Raw genomic sequence first — 19,763 nt, forward strand, 5'->3', positions numbered from 1 at the left:
TAACTGTTCAAGTAAAAAGCTATTTTTCAAGCTTTCCTCCTAATGCCTGATATTAACACATTTTTTTTTTTTTAAATGTACATGAGTTCAGCTTTTTTTTTTTTTAAAAAAAAAAATAAATAAAAGCAAATATTGTTTTCTACCCCGATCTGCATATAAATTCCAGACTATATATTACCCGTAGCAGAAAAGTGAGCTTGGAATCCCGGTAACAAATGTGTCTCTGCTTTCCATTACCTACATCAACAAGCGCTGTGATTACTTGGCCCAGGCAACTTAGTGATCGATTTATGTTACCTGCTTCCTAGAACAGAGAAGAGAATAGAAATGAGCAGACCTGGTAGATGGGACAGGGCAATACATCTGGAAGGAGAAAGATGTCACAGATATATTACAGAACTAACCTTCAGCCTCAGTCCTTCTGTATGGGTGTCTTTTTGTCTCTCAGACCCTGCCAAGTCCACCAGGTTGAGCAGGGAAGACCGAATGTTAACAACCTCATTGTTTTTCTCCATGGATTCCACTGTGATAGTGAAAACTGCATGTGACCTCGAGGATTCTCTGTTCATTGAGGTTGATGCTACACGACGGTTTCTCCAGCCCATAGTTAATACCTAAGCAGAAAAAGACATTAAACAATATCAAGTGCTTCCAGCAGCACTCAGTATTCCCAGTCTTTACTCAGAGACGAGATAAACAATAGCAAACATTTTGGTGCAACCTGTTTTGAAAATCCTGAGGACAAGGACTTTTTTCCAATACTCTGTATAATATATCAGATAGAAATAATATTTATGTAAGTATATATTATATAGAGATATAGATTTGGGGCATGGAGTGGATTATATAGATAGATAGTCAAGCTTAATAAAAATACTAGTTAAAATTTTATTTTCTTTCCTCCAAGAGTACCGTTGCCAAACATATCCCATACTGGTATATGCTAGCAGTACACAAGGAAAAAAATATTTATCATCACAAGAGTACTATGTTTCATTCTTGCAGAAATTAACCTGACAATTTCTGGAACACACATGCCTCTTAATTAGCACAAGATGTACTTTTCTGTTGCTGTTTGAGAGATGTGTATGACAAGCATTAGGGAAAGACAACTGTGATTGCAATTCACATGTTCCAAATTCTTGAACTGCGTGATTTCTTTACATGCGTTGTATAGTCAGGAAGCATCACCTAAAAAATAGATTTTTTTTTTCACTATTTTGGAGGATGGAGTTGGGGGAAGAGGGTGTCAGAGACACTATACATAAAAAAGTGCTTTAATCAAAAAAGAATATTTACCAAATAGGCATTATGACAAACAGCCCAAACATTAAAAAATAGCAAAAATACCTGGTATGCTTCAGCAGCAGATGACAACACCTGTTCAACAGCACCATCAACAAAGACCCCCTTCTTGATGTGTTCTCTAAGAAAGAGCCCAGCTGAAGCAGAATCTAGCAAGTCAAAAATCTGTTCATTGTAGATTTCAATAAATGAACATTTGCAGAGAAAACTCTTTCCACTGCCAGCCTGAAAAACACAATGTACACTATAAACACACTGTTTTTTATTAAGTGGCCGTGAGTTCATTTTTATACATAAAAAGCTTTAAGCTTACACATGTATTTTCTGCATACTATGCATTTCTGATGCCTGACACTCAGATGACAACCAGCATTCAGAAGTCTAGATGCACTTTCAGACTCAAAATATAAGCATGCTTGTGTCTGAAGAAAGAGTACATGAATTTGGTAGATGCATTTTCTGATTAGTAAATTTGATGCAAGACAGCTGTAATCCCAGACACTTAACTGCTACACACTAGGCTTACCAACCACTCTTAGCTAACCTTTAATGTGAGACATTACTTTCATTACATTAATAAGTATAAATAAATAAATAAATGTACCTTTTCCTTTTCACGTTCAATTAGAAAAAACAAGTATTCGAAGCTCCGTGGAATTACACCTCTCAGACTGTGAGTGAAATTATCAGAATCAGACGGTCCTAAATAGATTTTTAAATTAAAAAAAAAGTTTTAGTTAGTACAACTCAAGAGCAATAGTTGGTCTTTTCCAGGTGTCTTCATAAAAGGCTTAAGCAAGCTTTAGTCAGTTTATGGCAAAACCACAGAAGAAACACAACGAAATTGGCTTTCAAGATCTAAAACTGTATCCCGTAAACCAATTTAAATGAAATCTAAATTATGCCTGTGAATGGTTATTTTATCTGTCCATGGGGTTATCTAAATCTAAAATAGTATAAACAACATGAACATCCATGTAAAACATGTATAGGTGTGCAGATATGCCAATACAGCTACCTTAAGCCTGATTTGAAAAAACAAAGATGGCGCAGCTCTGACCCCATGTTCATCTAATTTATCTGCAGTCTTCTAAAATATGTCAGCCATTTTGGTTATTTCATTATCTTTTTGATGTCAAGTGCAATATTTTGCATTTAAAATTACCACTGTATGAAGAACAAAAAATACAAGGGGCTCCACATACAGAAGGACCTTAAATTCCCAGTTGGATAGGAAATAATTATTATGAAAACATCACTATAACTTTAATGTAGAAGCCTGTTACATACTAAAATATTTTTCTGTATACATAGGACACATCAGTCAAACAGGGAAAACAGCAGAACTACTTACTTTTGAGACAATTTATTAAAAACGTTTGATTTCATTTAAAAGTTTTTTTTCTTGTTAACAGTAAGAATATACATCCTCAAAAAGATGGAGGAGAGTACCTGTACTGAGCTATTTTGATATAAAGAAAGAGTAACTGCACTGAGCACTACGCCATTTCTTAAGCCTTAAGGATACTGTCAGAAAGACTAAAATCTAAACTGTTCCTGGCATTTGAGCAAGAAAACATTTCAACTCAAGACAAAAAATATCACGAAACCACTGAAAGATAAAGCTGTCTCATGCACTTACCCATCATAGTAAAAGTTTTTCCTGATCCAGTCTGGCCACTAAAAGTAAAAAATAAAAATTCAGGTAACAAAGCTTTATTACAGCTTGGAACCTTTCATTGATCTGTAGCTTTGAAGTGAAAATGACAGTTTCAAATGAAATAAATGTTTTCTTCTAAACAGAAGATAAAATAAAGACAGAGGAAAGCTGAACATGCCTAAGCTGAAAAATTCAAAAAATCTGTTAGATAAATCACCTTTCATTACCCCCACCCATTTTCTTCCTTATTTCTTTTGGAAAGGGAAATAGTGGAAACCAGCATTAAAATAAATGTTTCCTAATATACACATTAAACTAATTTTTGGCTCAATCTTTTGGGTTTAATGTCAGTTGGTAACACGCATAAATCAAAAATCAGAAAGAGCCTTTTAAGTTGAATATGTCCTCTTATTATCCATAGCTATTAATCATGCTAGAGAAGCTTCAGGGCAATTTCACTTCATTTTTCTATATTTATAAATTGTAACAAAATAGACTTCAGTTTTGGAAATGCTGTTCTAGACTAAAAGAAGAGTAAAGTTTTCATTAGATCATTCTATCAAGTTTGCATTTTTGACCAAAGTGTTTACTCAGTTTTCAAAATGAGAATTTTGGCAGTTAATATGGTGATATTCATGCTACTGGTCATGGATATACTTCTACCATGAAAACATTTTGAAAGTTAAATCTATCATTTATGAGTTCTCCCGTAGGCAGCTAAGACTAACTAAAGAAATAAGCTGGCCAAATATCAAGTCAGATCAATTTTTTTTCCATTTTATTATGGACATAGCAAAAACAACCACCACTCTCTTTAACACCACAATAAAACTTCTAGTTTTAATAGAAAAAATAATGATGTTGAAATGAGTTTACAATCAACATTATTGGTCTTCAGTATTAGAAGCATAACACCTACAAATAGATTCCTTAAAGTACTCTTCAATATTGCAAGAATATTCCCTATGTTGTTCTACACTTAAGCAAGCACTTTCAAAGCTTACTGCAACATTAAGCAGACCTGGGAACTTAAAACCACACTTTTTTTTTTTAATGAATAATTAAAAAAAAAATCAAATATTGTAACTGGTATGAAATACCATTAAATTACTTACTATGCAAAGATGGTCCCATTGTAACCATTCATACAAGATTCAACAATATTTTTGGCCACACTTGAGAACACAGACTCCTGGGAACAAGGGAAAGAAAAGGCAATTGGCACCAGTGGTTTAAATTTCTCTTCTATCAGTGTTTTTTCTAAGGCATAACTTTACGAGGTATAATAATTGCGTTCTTCAAAAGCAGACAATATCATGACCTTGGAGTTCTCTCACAGAGAAAGAATGTATCAGAAGTCTTTGTAACATAAAAACACTCCCTCTGAAAGTTATTTTGTTCCTTGTCGATAACTGAAAGAAAAATAGTAGAACTCACCATAATGATTTCAAATTTATTTATATATAACTGTAAAGTATTAATTTTGGCCCAATGTTTCTTATAATTATTTTATACAATTTATACCATCAATAGGTCAAAATTGAACTTTTGACAGTCATCAAAACTAGTTAACTTTCCACATTTACTATGTATGATGGCGTGTTCAGTAAATCTGCACAACTCTGTATATTTTCATACATTTCTCTTAGACCTGTAAGAAAAGCCTACCTACAAACGACAGCCTATAGCATTTTGATTTCTTTTAGATATGCTGTCTATATTGCAGGTTCTTATTATGGCATGTATTAAGAACTTTACAACTTCTTTGCAGAGTTCTGCATGAAGATGGATGACTGGATGTGATCCTGAGTACAGCTCATTTCTCCATGTAAAAGACAGATGACACTTGAAAGATGACGCTGTCCTTTTATTAGAATGAATTTTCAATTGGTACTGTTAAAAAGACCTCATTCTTACTCCTTATAAGTGACCGGTGCTTTATGGAATGATGGAACCTATCACAACTTAAAAGGATATTACAGAAACCACTCAGCGTTCAAACTGATTTTAAAATGCTTGTTGAGATGGATTACTTTCAGGTTTCTCCATTAAGATTACACTGTAGGAAGGAAAGACTTCCTTAAGAGCATGTGAATGGAAGCATGGTGCTTTGGATATTACATGGTAGTGAAGTCCTAGATGAATGAAAATTATGTTTAGAATTTCAAAACCACAGTATCTTAAGGTATAAATTGGAAGATTTTCCTTATGGTGTTACCTTTTCCAAGATTCTAGGAGTATTAAGACCAAGTAGTGAAAGTCTATGAACAATGCATCTGTTTAAATACAGATGTATAAGAAGGAAATATAACTAATGGAATATAATGCCATAAATTCCTAACATACAAAGCACATCTTTAACATCAGCTACTGATTGCCAGCTATTTTTGTGTGGGTATTTCAACACGGGGTTATTTTCTGTCTATGCTTTTACTGTAACTTTTACTAATAGAAGCTTTAATTTTAATGCAAACTTTGATTAAAGTAAATTGTGTTAAAAATACATGAAAACTATTAGAGCAGAATTTAGTGCAACATTTTTGAACAATAACTACATCTACCAGTCTGAATATAAAAAAAATAAGACCTAAAGAATTACATTGTTAGAAAGGTTTTGTGTAGCAGTTGCCAAAATCTGGGGCAAAACTGCACTTCTGTTATGAAATTCTGTAAGTTATTACCTGTGTTGTGTCCATATTTGCAACATAATCAAAAGTGAAGATCTTCGGCTCAGGCTTTGAATGCAGACGGATGGTGTTTGATGAAAGAACAGATAAACACAAGCCTTGATCTCCATCCGTTAATGCAGTTCCCTCTGAAGGGGGACGTACCCTTACATAAACCTTGATAGCATCACCTTCAACACTAAACGGATATTTATGCATTAGATTACTTCGAAATGGCTGATCTATCAGCTGCTTTATAAAATTAAATCACAAAAAAACAGATTAAGCTACTGAAGTCATAAAAAGGTATCTTCTGAAATTATAATGAATTCATGTGTACAGGTAGAAATAGCGTAAGTCACAGATTTATTAAAGCTTCCAGCGTGGCAGATTAAAAAATAAAGAACAAGAGGTTAGTTGAATTTGTTACTGCTGTATGTAAAATCAGCCTGTGAATTCAGCTCTAAGAGAGCACATTTCCCAGTGAAATACACACACAGACACATAAAGAAACCACTGTTGTTATAGTAGGGGATTCAGTAATTTCTAAGACCATGGGCTTCAGGTATCCTCCTTACTACTCAAAGTTAGAAAAAAACTTTACCAATGCAACACATGATGCTATATCACAGCAAGAAACCCTTTAGCATTTTCTTTGCTGCTCATGAGAGGGGAAAGAACAATCAATTTTTGATCCTTAATTCATCACATCTGTTGGCAGATGCATCAGCAGATATCACTTGAATAAGCAACTGTGCATGACTTATGTTAAAGCTTGAAGGAGTTCTGGCATAAATGACCAATAATAACATTTATACTACTATAATAAATAATTAAATTCTTACGTGAAATGACAGCAAACTTGGATATCCTTTACTTGATTCTTTCACTAAAGGATGCTACAGCAGTATGGTGTTATAACTGGCATTTATTTTTACTTTTGAAAATATAAAAGAAAGGAACAGAACAATTTTAAGAGTGGACTTCATGACAGAAATGTGGAGTGGGAGAACAGTGGAGGAAAAGCTAAAAAAAAAAAAAAAAAAAAAAAAAAAAAAAAAAACAGGAAGCAATTGAGAAGGGGAAAACTTGACATTGGATTTGAGACATCCCACTAAATTGCCAAATATTTTGTCAGTATATGATGTTTTCAGTTTTGGCAAAAACTGTGTGTATCTGGAGAAGAGCATTTTTTCTTTTTTCTTTTCTCCTTTTACTTGAGGATTTCCTCATGGAAGTTTAACATCTCTTCAAAGATATTCTAGAGTCAGCTTAAGAGTTAGTGGACAAATGAGAATCCACTGCATGGCAACATTCCAAAAAGGAATCCGATGCCTCAGAGCAACAATGTTATTGAGAACATTTTTAAAACCTGAAAGGAAGTTTAGAGAGATAGGCAACAATCTGGTGCATGAAAACATAACAAAATTACTTTCCAATGTTATACTATGTTTTGTCTGCACTTTTTCTACAACATTATTATTCAAATACGTGAACTGGCCAATACTTTACCTAGGTGAGTTCAGCAAAGGCAACGCAGAGTCACGTAAATCTATAAAACAAAAAGTGAAAAAAATACAAAAATTAAACAAGATACAACTATTGCTTAAAAATCATTTAAATAGGAAATACTGTAAGCAATACTGAGGGAGATTAAAAGAAAGCCTTAGAAATGTCTGTCTCATGCATGAATCAGAACGGTATGAGAATATTTAGTAAGTCTTCCTTTGTCAGAAAGTTTGCTGTTTCTTGCAAAGGTAGAGAAAGTTCCAGTCCTGCAACGTGAGCATGTGCATGCTTCCATCCCAGGGTCCTGAGGAAACTGGCTGATGTAGTTGCCAAGCCTCTCTCCATCATATTTGACAAGTCCTGACAGTCAGGTGAAGTCACCAGTGACTAGAAAAAGGGAAACGTTCCTGGACTTCTGGAAGGCCTTGGACAATAACCCACATGACATCCTCATCTCTAAATTTGACAGAGTTGGATTTGAAGGGTGGACGATCCAGTCGATAGAGAATTGGCTTGATGGCTGCACCCACAAAGTGGTAGTCAATGGCTCTATGTCCAGGTGGAGACTGGTGAAGAGTGCTGTCCCTCAGGGGTCTGTTGTGGGACCAGTGCTTTTCAATATCTTCATCAATGGCATAGACGATGGCACTGAGTGCACCCTCAGCAAGTTTGCAGATGACACTGAACTGAGTGGTGTGGTTGATACCACAGAAAGAGATGTCATCCAAAGGCACGGAGAAGTGTGCCCATTTGAACCTAATGAGGCTCAGCAAGTCCAAGTGCAAGGTGCTGCACCTGGGTTGAGGCAAGCCCTGACATGAGGACAGACTGGGAGAAGAACTCATTGAAAGCAGCCCTGCAGAGAAGGACTTGAAGGCTCTGGTGGACAAAAAGCTTGATATGAGCCAGCAGAGTGTGCTTGCAGCCCTGAAGGCCAACTGCATCCTGGACTGCATCAGAGGGGTGGGCAGCAGGGGAGAGAGGTGACTGAGACCCTTTGCTCTGCCCTTGTGAGGTCCCACCTGGGGTGCTGCATCCAGGTCTGGGGCCCCCAGCACAAGAAGGGTGTAGGGATGTTAGAGCAGGTCCAGAGGAGGGCTACAAAGATGCTCAGAGGGCTGGAGCACCTCTGCTAGGAAGAAAGGCTGAGAGAGCTGGGGACATTCAGCCTGGAGAAGAGAAAGCTCCAGGGAGCCCTCATTGATGCCTTTCAGTACTTAAAGGGGACTTATACAAAAGACTTAAACGAAAACAAGATAGGTTTAGCCTAAACATTAGGAGTTCTTCACTGTAAGGGTGGTGAGGCACTGGAACAGGTGCCCAGAGAAGCTGTGGATGCCCCATCCTTGGAGGCATTCAAGGCCAGGCTCAATGGGGCCAACCTGATCTAGTGAGCGGCATCCCTGCCCATGGCAGGGGGATGGGAACTGGGTGATCTTTGACATCCCTTCCAAGCTGCGCCACTCTGTGATTCTATACAAGCACCATATGGACAGCTCTGCATTTCGAGATGACACACAGCACCCTATGGCTACAAAGACTTCCTTTTTACCCAAGGGGGAAACTGACGTGAAATTACTTCCCACAGGTCAATCAAACAAACTGTTAGTAAGTAACACGATCAAATGTAAAAGAATAAGTAAAATAACAATCGATGATGATTTACCAAAAATATTCCAATAACAAAAGGCCTTGTAAGGTTCCTAAAAGTACACAGGTTTTATCGTAGGAGGGTTGCTTTAAAGTGGACTAGTGAAGAGACGCAAAGGCGCCATCCTCGTTATGATCCACACAAGTTACACATCCTGCTGCCGCTATGTAAACCGATCAGCTTTAGCTCACGGAATAACATTTAAGAGACGTGCTTAATCCTAATACACTTGAAGAACGAATAACTAAGCATGCAAGCGAGCTAGCCAAAGGAAACCGGTGCGTTTTAAACCTGAAGTTAGACCGATAGATAGCTGCGTGCTAATTAAAAGCCTGCTCTCGACTTTTAGACGATCAGCCAAACGCGGGGCTGCTGCGCTGCTGCCCTTGGGCACCCGGGCAGGCTGCTTACAGCAGCCGGGCTCCCTCCCCGGTCCCTTTGTGGTGCCCCCAGCCCCCCTCAGCCCCTCTCAGCCCTCACCTCTGGTGCCGGGAGCCATGATCCGCGCCCGCCCCGCCGCCCGCTCCGCAAAATGGCGGCGCGTTTGAATTTGGCGCTAAGGGCGGCCAGCCCGCCCCCGCCGCGAAGCCGAGCAGGGGGCGGCCATTTTGTGCCCCTCCCCGCCTCCCGCTACTGCCAGCCGGGCCTCCGCTCCCCCGGCATGTGACGGGGGGAGAGGAGGAGGAGGAGGAAGAAGAGGAAGAAGAAGAAGAAGAAAAAGGAGGGGTGGGGGAGGCGGCCGCCATGAGCCGGAGGCCGGAGGTCTCCTACGTGCGGCCGGCCGAGCCCGCCTTCCTCAGCCGCTTCAAGCGGCGGGTCGGGCATCGGGACGCGCCCACGGTGGACACCAAGGTAACGGCCCCGGGGCAGCGCTGCTCGCCTCAGCCGGGCTGGGAGCAGAGCCTCCAAAACACCGAGCTTTTATCTTTATGCGAGTTTCAGTAGAGCACAGCAGGTTCAGGTCGGACCCATGAATTTAATGTTACCTTAATCTTGCGTGGCAGGTGTTGCGCAGTAAAGATGAAGGACAAAAGCAATGTATTTGTTACCTTCCCAGATCAAACTGTGTTGGTCTGTAGTTAAAAAAGCACATACTGTGGTTTTTTGGTTGTTTTCTTAGGGGACTCCATGAATTGGAGCGCTGTCTGAACTGCTAGCAGCGTACCCTGCTACAGTGACTCCGAGTACAAGCAAATCTTTAAAAATAAAACACAGTCTGGCTCTGCTTGCTGTGCTGGCAGTGCCTAAGGTGGGCTGCAGTAATGTAGGCTTTTGCTGGAGGATGTGACTGACACTGGTTTTGTGTCATTCAAAGCATATCAGAGAGCCTGGTGCTGCCAGCTGGGCCGATTTACGCTACCATTGCTGCAAAACTGAGGCCTAAGAGTGCTGTCCCGCCGCTGCACTCGCTGATCGGAGTCCCTTCTGTTTCCTTTCTCTGCAGAGAGAGCAGCTCCCGCTGGCCGACAGCGATTCGGAGAATGGCAGCGACAAGGAGGATGAGCAGCCGCAAGTGGTAACGCTGAAAAAGGGGGACTTGACAGCGGAGGAAGCAATGAAAATTAAAAAGCAGATCAAAGAGGCCTTAAAGTCAGGCGAACCAGGTGAATGTCAAGCTGTTAGTTTCCTGCTTTGTATAACCAGAGGGAACCATAAAAGGGAGGTTGATGATATTTGCCCATTTTCTAACATTTAATACTACCTTTGATTCCTAATCCGAAGTAAGAGAAGTAACTGAAGTAATATCCAAGTTGTCTTGCTTTTTATACTGTTGGAGTTACGTTCTTCTTCGTGGTGCATCATCCTACCTCTAAATACCACCTTACTTTTTTGGGGTGGCAAGGGGGCATGGGGTTAGCCTGCTGTGCAGTCTTTTTGACATCTTCTGTGATAACTTCTGAACTCATTAATCAGTTGATTAACCTTGTTTGACAGTGGGGTGGATGTCTTACGGGTAATCTTATGAGTTTGTGAAATAATGTTTGCGTAGAAGGAGGAAACTCGGGGTAGTGCTTTACTGGAGAGAATAGCTGGTTTGTAAGCTCAATTACCTGTTCAGTTACCTGACTGATCCACATTATTACTTGCTGGAAGTCATCCCCAGCATGCGTTGTGACTTGCACGGCTGGTAGGTAGAGGGCATGGAAAACATATTCTAAGAATAGCGAGAAGATGAGTGAAGTGCAGCATTTCAGCTAAAAACTAAGCATGCATCTCTTGATGGAAAATGGATGATTCATTGTATTGTTCAGTCTTTTTTGAAAACAGATTTTTGTTTATAGGTCTACATTCTTAATCAAGTGGAAAAACTCCTGCTAATTCTTCTATTGAAGTGCAATTGGTGTTGCAATTTGTATAGCTGTTGCATGATTTCTTTTCAAAAGTGGGATCACCCTACTAGCGTTGCTAGAAATTTCAACTACTGGAAAGAAATGGCATTCGTTCCGAGCATTGGTTTCTTTTTCACGTAAGCAACTTGATTTTTGAACGATCACAGTATAGGAGGAAAAATGATTTTGTAAGGCCAGGCGAAAAGAAGCAGTCGTCCATGAGAATCCATTGAGGTGCAGTCCATGATGTGAAAAAAGTCCAAAAGCAGCCCATCTACTCAGCTGAATACACAGTGTGAAAATGGAAGTGTGCTTGATTAGAGTGACTGAACTTCTTCTCTGGTGGAAAAGACATTCCTAAGACAAAAATGTATGCAGGGAGGATAGAAGCATTGAGTCCCTGTAGGGCACTAGGATCTCTGCTTATTAAACCTTCACTTGCTGAGTAACAACATGCATTTGGGGGAAAAAAATCTGCAATAGTGGAGCAGGACTGTTGACATGCTCTGAGTAGTGCTGCCCTCTACTTCACGTTATTGTGTTGCTGTTTGCTCCTCTGCCTTTGCTGTTCATGTGAAGTCTTGGCCTGCTTTTCCTTTTTGGGCTTATGGGAATTCACAGGGTAAATGTGTTTATGTATGCCTCTTTCCTGTATAGAGGACTGATGTGAAATGTTCACTGAAGCTGCAGGTGACAGCTACAGCTTGCTGAAGGCTTCTTTGAGCCTTTGTCCATCTTTGCCCTGTCAATCTAGAGATTTAAATCTAGAGGTTTACTTTCTGATTTCTAGCCAGAGGCAGGCATTTAGGCAAATGGTTGCTTCCAGTTTAACAAAGGGAATTTAGAATAATGTTTTAGTTTCTTTTCTTTTGGGTACTTGTCACTTGTAAGAATGGGAAGTATAGTGAACACTTGTTGCATGATTTGATTAAATTTCTCATTTATTTTATCTCAAGTGTTGAAAGTGTTGAAGTTCAATTATTAAACAGGTTCTTGACCATAATATATAGTCCCAAATTAGATTATCAGTGAAATTATGTGAAGACTGAAAGGGTAGAAGGGAGGCAAATTTCAGAACTAATAATCTTTCCTTCCACCATGTTGACATCAATGCCAAAGCACTTTGGTGTGTAGTAAGTAATGTATTGCTTGCTGACCATCTGCTGTGAATAGAAATTGTTAATCTTTCAAGAAAATTGCAGGTTTTCTGTTTTGAGGTTCTGCCTTGTCCTCTTTTACATCTCTGTAGGGGTTGTCTTCATTTGGAGGTCCTGGTATTCAGGCTTTGAGATGTTTTTCTAGGATTCAGACTTGGGTTATTATTCTATGATTTTTTGTTTCTCATTTATATACTTTCTGCTTCATTTTGTTCTATAGCCAGTTTGACACGGGTTTACTTTTTTTTATCTCAGGCACCAGCAATTCCTGTGACTTGTGTTTTCTTTAACAGATGAGTGACACTTTTGCATTAATTTGGAAAAAAAAAAAAAAAGTTGATTTATGTCCTAGCTGCACTTAGCTGCCTCCTGAGGCAGAACAGAATTTATTGGCTTTTGCAAGTATAGTCATAAAGAACTTTTTTGGTTAACCTTTACTATATGAGAAAAAAACCTCATAAAGTCATTCCATATTGAAATTTTTTATCCATTGAGGACTAACTTAGACGCTTTTTGGCCTCTAAGTCATCTGTTTAACAACAGTCATTTTGTTTAATACTTTTATACAGTATTTTATAAATGGGTACTGTCAGTTCAGAGATAAATAAAAATGGTCTTATGAGAAATTAAGTTTGCACAAAAGAAAAGATGGTAATTACTGCAAGACGCTTTCTCCCAGCATTCATTATATTCTCCAGAATTGATTTTTCTGCAGCTTTTCTAGTTTGTGTGGCCTCTGGGGCACCCTGCAGGTGAGCAAATTTGGTGGGAGGTGTCCTTACTCATTCCAACTCTTGTACTATTATTTTGCATTCTATATGGTGGGGCTGGGGGAGGAAAAAGGAGAGGAGAGGCAAGAATACAGCCCTTGCTGCCTTGGGTATCAGAGCTCTTTCCTTAGCTTACACAGCTGTTCTATCACATTTAGGGTTCATGCTGTCCTTCACTCTGTGAGCAGCAGGAATCTAAATCAGAGTTAATCTTACAGCGTTTAAGTAACAAAAACATTCCCAAAGATGGTTTTATTTCAGCACGTCCTCATTAAATGTATGAGACCACATATCTGAGGAAGATTGGTCTTTTTATCCTCGTGATACCAGTGTGTGTGGAATTCCTGGAGTAAATGTTTCCAAAGGCGTGTGTACAGATGGGTAGCCAGAAAGCACTAGAGCGTCTGAAACTGCTGACCTGAACTCCTAATCTCAGAAACCACTAAGAAATTTACTAGTTTACCATAAAATTTTTCCAACCTTTGTCACTGAGTAGACATGTATCTTCAAGTACTGTTTGTGCAGCTCCTCCTGTCCTTCCTGCTAATTTAGTGCCATTTGTTTCCTCTTGCGGCCTAATTAACTCCTGCAGACAGAACTGACTGCTGAAAAGTTGTGCTGCTAACCATGCAAACGACTACTAAATAAAAAATGAAGAGTAGTGCTTCTTTTTCAGATACTCAATTATACTGTCCTTGTAAGGTATAAATTGTAACTGAGAGGAAAAAGTTTTCTGAATTTGTGGCTTCTTAAATTGATGTCACTGGTGAAGTGAGTTTTCAGCTCAGTGTCTGAATATGCCCTTCATAGCCAGCCAGTGTAAAGGTTTGTGATACGTGTAAAAACATCAATGACTAAAAACAGTCACAAGCTGAACTACTAGTGATTTTTTGTCCCTTTTCTTAAGATAAATGGATTTTATTATTTCTTCTCTAGTGGTTTTACATTGGATGTCTTTCACTTCAGGTGTTTCAGTGTGTTTATCAGAAGTCCTGCTTTCTGTAATTTGTAACGCTGATACTCCTTTTCCGTGGAGTCTTTTATCAGGGCTCTGTTCTAAAAAACTGCCAACGCTGAGATTGCTTCTTCAGTGTCTTCTTTGCATTGCTAAACACATTTCTGTTTCTGGAGGTCATCAATATAAACAGAAAAGAAACCTGATGTGTGACAGCCTGGTAAAATGAGAATGGATAAGGTGAAGTGTTTTACCAAATGGAAAGGAAGTCAACACAGATTTCTTGAGCTGCTACCTCAAATTCTTTTAAAAAGCATAATCTGTTCACCCTCTTCCTGCAATTTGCTTAGGTAAGACTGAACCTGCTGTGTTTCGTCACCTGATTGATTCTTTGTCAAGCACTGCTGACGCATCATAGCTCTCTGAAATTGTCCTGGGCTTCCTGCTGAAAGGATTGTCCTTGAGCATATAATGAAATCTGGGCAGTGCTTTACCAGGCTGAGAGCTAAAGTCTTTTCCTTTGATGCAAAATGATCCACAAGTAGCACTGAGGTGGCAGAGCTAAGGCACTTGCGGTTTTGGTAGTTTCTGAGCTTTGTTCTAATTCTGCATTATGTTTATTAAGAGTTGGAATTCATATTGCAAAGATACCTATCACTTTCTGCATCTGTTAGACAAGATGAAATATCAGTGCAGTTCACAGCATGGGTTTTGGGAGAATTGGGAATGAAATTGAAATTTTACTTCACTTTCCTTCCAGTACTCAGAGGAGGGCTACAAGAAAGCAGGAGAGGGACTCTGTCAGGGAATGTAGTGATAGGGCAAGGAGTAATGGTTTTAAACTAAAAAAGGGTAAGTTTAGATTAGATATTTAGAGGAAATTATTTACAATTAGGTCAGTGAGGCACTGGCACAGGCTGCCCCGAGAAGCTGTGGCTGCCCCATCCCTGGAGGTGTTCAAGGCCAGGCTGGATGGGGCTTTGGGCAACCTGGTCTGGTGGGAGGTGTCCCTGCCCATGGTGATCTTTAAGGTCTCTTCCAACCCAAACCATTCTGAGGAATCCTAAGTGAAGTTCTCTGATAAAGTTGATGTCTTCATTTGTACTGCACAGCTCTTCAAAACAGCAAATCTAAGAGTTGTGATGTTTGGAGCATGCACTGGAGAGTGTTTCAACCAGTGCCGTGTATGGCAGCACTGAAATGAGAGTCTTCTGTCATAGTGCTTATGCACTGAGGAAGGAAATTGTGCTGAAGGTATTTATTGTATTTATTGTGTGTTGTTGTTGTTGTTGTTGTTTTTTAATTAAATAATGCATATTTTTGTCAAACGTATATTGTTATGAAATTTCTGTTGAAAAATGAATTTCACACAAGTACTTCAGGAGAAATGCCTTGCACAAAACCTATGGTTCCTTAATGTTCTGTCACGTATTTGGTTAAAAATTGGAAATTACTGTAGCATGGGCCTTTCCGTCTGATTCATGACTTAAAATTACACATTGCTTTTCCAGAAATATTGCTTTGATGCTTTTACTTGTGAAGAGGCTTTCTTCCTCTGCCTGATAATCCCAAGAGAGACTTTCTAAAAAAATTATTTGCTCTAATACATGCAGAGAAGCAGAATTTGCTATTTCTTGACAAGGAATAGCGAATTGGAGTAAAAGAAAAGCTTTGTCTTGTATATTGCCATTTTGTTCTTTAAAGAGATACCACGGTTTTGAAATAAGTTCACTGATGTCATAGATTTTACAAACAGTGAGGTGGATTTAGAGGATCGTACAAAGTTGTCCTCTCCATTTTGGTAAGCGTATGAGGCTGGATTGTGTGCCAAAACTTACATATATGTTCATGATCATTTTATTCCTTCAGAGGTCTCACTGGTCTTGGTTCTGGGGAAAAGAAAAGACAATAGTGAAGTTCTGTATGTTTGTATGAACATGTGAAGATGAGTTCTCATTTTATTCTGTTTTTCACAGATGTTGAACCAGAACCTGCTGATGGAAAAATTATGTTCAGGAAACCAGCCAAACGTTCATCAGAGAAGCTTTTGGACTTCAATGTAAGTTCAAGTAAGAAGATCAAAGAGGGAAAGAAAACCGAGAGAGAAGCAACTACTTCTCAGAGTACAGCTAAGCAAGTTAAAAACAGCAGTCTTCTCTCATTTGATGATGAAGAAAATGATGATTAGGAGTTGTATGTATTTATATTTTAGTTATCCTTCCAGGTATTTGAGTAAGAATGAGGGTTTTCTTAGAAATTGGAGCATGGTATCCAAATCTTCTCTTGCTTTGTTACAGTTCAGCTAGAGAAACTTAGTATAAAACCAGCATGAGCAAAACTGAGCTCAGATGTTCCACTTCAGATGGAACTATGTGAGTAGTATCTCATGTCTTTATTTTTAAAAGAACATCTAAACATGTATGTCAAAGCTATTTGTGATCACAAATGAGTACCAAAATACAGGTGTACATGTCCAGTTTACAAACATTTTCAATCAATTAATTTTAAAACGTCTTCCATTAATAAAATCGTATTTCCTCTCTATTTAATGGCCATAATGGAGAGGTATGTTGATCTGTTTTTAATTATTATTGGCTTAACATTCAAAAGAGAGACTTCATTGCTGTGGAGCAGAGATTGACCTCTTTTGCTTCATATCTTAACAAAAGCTTGCGCTAAATTTCGCATGTATGGTTTGGCAAATTAGCTCTTTTTTGTAAGCTCTCTTGCAGTAAGTGAGCGTGCATTTGCTAAAATTACAGAGCCCTAATGCCGCCTTCAGTGAATACAGTTCAAGAAGCACCAAATTAATTTGGATTGATTGTGCTAGCAAGATATAAAAATTCTGATTGTATCAGTTAATGCAAAGAACGATGTGTAAACCCTTTGAGACTACACTTTCGTTATCACACTGATGTACTAAAGTTGGGTTGGGTTTTTTTGGAAGTGCATTTGTTCCAGTTTGCTACATATGTCTTTGTAATTATTTGGGATCTCAGTTTATTTTTTAAAATGTATTTCATTCTTAAGCTGTAAAAAACTACCAATTTTATTTCAATAGGAATTGTAAGCAGAAGATTAAGCCAAGAAATACTATAGCTGTGATACAAAGTTTTAATTTTTTTTTCAATTGACCATGTACAGTACACTGATATTGACCATTTCTGTATTATTTATGTAACGGGGTGTGCAGAAATTCTAACAACACTGAGAACTGATGGGACTGGGGAGAGCAAGGAGGTGGAAATGGGACTAGTGAGTCTGAAATGACTTGATAGCATTGCGTGTTCCTGCAGTACTTAAGCACGACTGAGACTGCTGCAGAATTACAGGGTACGAGGCAATGAAACCAGTTCTTGTGCTGTGTGACAGGTAATTTGAAATCATTTGGGCTGTAAAGCTTCGTTGAGGAGCAAATTTGAGGTAGCTGTGTGAAACAGCTGGTTTTAGTTTGTTAATCTGGTATTAAACAATAAATTATGATTTCTGTTAAGTGGTCCAAAGGTGTTCAAATGAAAAATTCAATGCATAAAATGGGATTTTTGGAGTCACCTGATAATGAAGCCTATTTTGACTGCTACTTGTCTCCAAATATCACATCCTCTTACAGCATAAGATCAGATGCAAGCCTGCCTACTATTTCTAACTAATTGGGAGCGTCCCTGATTTTGAAGATGAATAGGTATATTGTCCTTTCAGAAAATTAAAACCAGGCCTATAAATACATATTACTGTACCAAGGTGGCACTGGTCTGATACTAGAACTGCCAGAGAGATGCAGTATGACAACCTGAGGATTCCCATGAGGACATTTTGCGTTTGTAGGTACATAATTTGTCTCTATTTGGCATATATAATAAAGAAAAATGTAGATATACACAAACAAAGGTTCCCAGGGATTAATCTTTCCATATTCTTCGTATGCCTAACATTTGTTTGATTCCATTTTAAAAAACTATTTATATCCATGAGGAATACTGTAGTGTTAAAGTATTCTGAAGGAGTATTTGGTCACATTTAAATGACTGAGTATATGCTTTGACTTTCTGAGACCAATCTGCAAGAATGAGTTAACCAGTGAATGCTTACCTAAACTTTTTCAGTTTTGTCCATCAGCACTAAACCACATTTGCTTACGTTTTTCTTGCACGGCCTGAAAGTTTGTCACTTTAGCTGCAAGGCAGCTCAGGAGATGTGGTTGTCAAGGGATAAATCCTTGCCATGGATCAGAGGGAGTTCACATTTTCCTTAATATCAGAGAGGGCCTCCCAAACGGGGAGCCTATTTGGCACGTTCAAAATAAGAGTGAGTTCTTGTTTAAGGCCTCTCAGCAATTGCATTTAAACAAAATTTACTATTTCTACTGAAAGTCTTGTTAGATTGAAGTCCAGTAAAAAGAGAGTTACCTCAAAATTCTGGGTGCAGTGCTTTTGCTTAATCACGCTCCCTGCCCTGCAACTTCATGACAGATGTCTGGAATGCAAATATATTAATTGGGTTTGCTTGGAAATAGCATAATGAAAGGTATGCTGCTCTTCAGGCAGCGCAGCAGGGGAAAGAAAGGTGGATACGGAAACCCACTTTCTTTCCTTTATTCCAGCTGTGATTTGTAGTGCTCTGACCAGGAGACCTTTGTCTTCATTGTATTTCACTCCCAGTTCACCTAACAACAACTAATTGGATATATTTTATTAAGAGGTGTGAGTGATGCACAAAAGTGTTTTAGTCAAGTAGTCATGTGAAAATCGGCGCTCTTAATGCAACACACCAGGAAAATTACATACGCCATCAACACCCCATGAAACCTGTGACTAAAGAGAACAATTACTCGTTCATTTTGGAAAGAAATGTGAAACTGTCTTAAGCAATCACCTGTCTTGAGCAATGGACCGTGGAAAAAAATAATTGCAAGAACTTTCTAATAAAGGGGAAGCCAAAGTGAGTAAGTACATGAAATGTGGGGCTGTCCACTAGAATGGACAAACTTCCTAGCTTTTTCTTGCTTTTTTTCTTCTTCTCTCCTTTACTGGGGAATGTATTCCCCCTCTTTCTCCCTGCCCCTCTCATGGAGCTGAATGAAAGTAGCTGAGGTTTGTTACCCTGTACAGGAAACCTGTTCCAATGTGGCCTGTTAACTAATATGGGAGTTTTGTACAGTTTTTATTAATAAAATCTTTGAAATTTTCCAGCTCATTAAGACTCAAAAACATTTATTGATGGTGTTATTTCTCACTATTAGCTACACAGTAAGCAGGAGCAAACCTGGTGAACTGTGGTAGCATAATAGCAATGTGCTAGCAATGGATGCTGATAGCGGAGGCTAGATCTCAACTTTCCAAGCACCTTATTTCAGAGCAGTGCTGATGTCTGTGCACAAAGAAGGAAATCACTCTGTATTCAAAAAAAATAGGATCTGTAAATGATAGCAATCAAGGTGGATCCTCAAGAATGCAGTGTTATTGAGGAAGGACTTAACAAAGGTACGGGGCAGAGTGAGAAAGAAAATGCGTGTATGGGCAGGTAACCCAGGAGTTCCTGAAACCTTTGGTTATATCCCTAGCCTGGCTCGTAAAGTTATTTATTTTTTTCTCAAGTGAGGACAAATGTGTTGGACTGCAAGAGTTCATTTCATTTGCCTAAATAGGAAGGGATGAGCCAGTAGTCTGTCTGATAGCTTTTGTGTCCAGGAATTATCATTTGGAGGATCAAAGGCTGTGTTCTGCAGACACTGAGCACAAGAAACCTCTATTTAGCTGTTCT

The 19,763-nt window shown here is 38.7% G+C and overlaps 2 protein-coding genes across 2 annotated transcripts in view; one reads left to right on the forward strand and one right to left on the reverse strand.

Annotated features, from left to right (window-relative positions):
• The window catches only part of KIF15 (kinesin family member 15), a 35,411-nt gene extending 26,037 nt beyond the window's left edge, over positions 1-9,374 (reverse strand). Inside the window, exons 1-9 of the mRNA XM_082752208.1 lie at positions 9,272-9,374; positions 7,144-7,183; positions 5,647-5,830; positions 4,081-4,157; positions 2,948-2,985; positions 1,910-2,007; positions 1,351-1,530; positions 405-614; positions 179-304 (exon numbers count right to left, since the gene is read on the reverse strand). Coding sequence (XP_082608334.1) covers positions 179-304; positions 405-614; positions 1,351-1,530; positions 1,910-2,007; positions 2,948-2,985; positions 4,081-4,157; positions 5,647-5,830; positions 7,144-7,183; positions 9,272-9,290 — 972 coding nt within the window. The 5' untranslated portion in view covers positions 9,291-9,374. The remainder of the gene's footprint in view (positions 1-178; positions 305-404; positions 615-1,350; positions 1,531-1,909; positions 2,008-2,947; positions 2,986-4,080; positions 4,158-5,646; positions 5,831-7,143; positions 7,184-9,271) is intronic.
• A 58-nt stretch (positions 9,375-9,432) lies between these two features.
• On the forward strand, positions 9,433-19,210 carry KIAA1143. The gene is made up of 3 exons (XM_082755190.1): positions 9,433-9,643; positions 10,236-10,395; positions 15,980-19,210. The coding sequence occupies exons 1-3, from the start codon at positions 9,536-9,538 to the stop codon at positions 16,189-16,191; spliced, it is 480 nt and encodes a 159-aa protein (XP_082611316.1). The 5' UTR covers positions 9,433-9,535; the 3' UTR covers positions 16,192-19,210.
• The last annotated feature ends 553 nt before the right edge of the window (positions 19,211-19,763 follow it).

The sequence above is a fragment of the Aythya marila genome (genome assembly GCF_965140915.1).
Source record: "Aythya marila genome assembly, chromosome: 2".
Lineage (NCBI taxonomy): Eukaryota > Metazoa > Chordata > Aves > Anseriformes > Anatidae > Aythya > Aythya marila.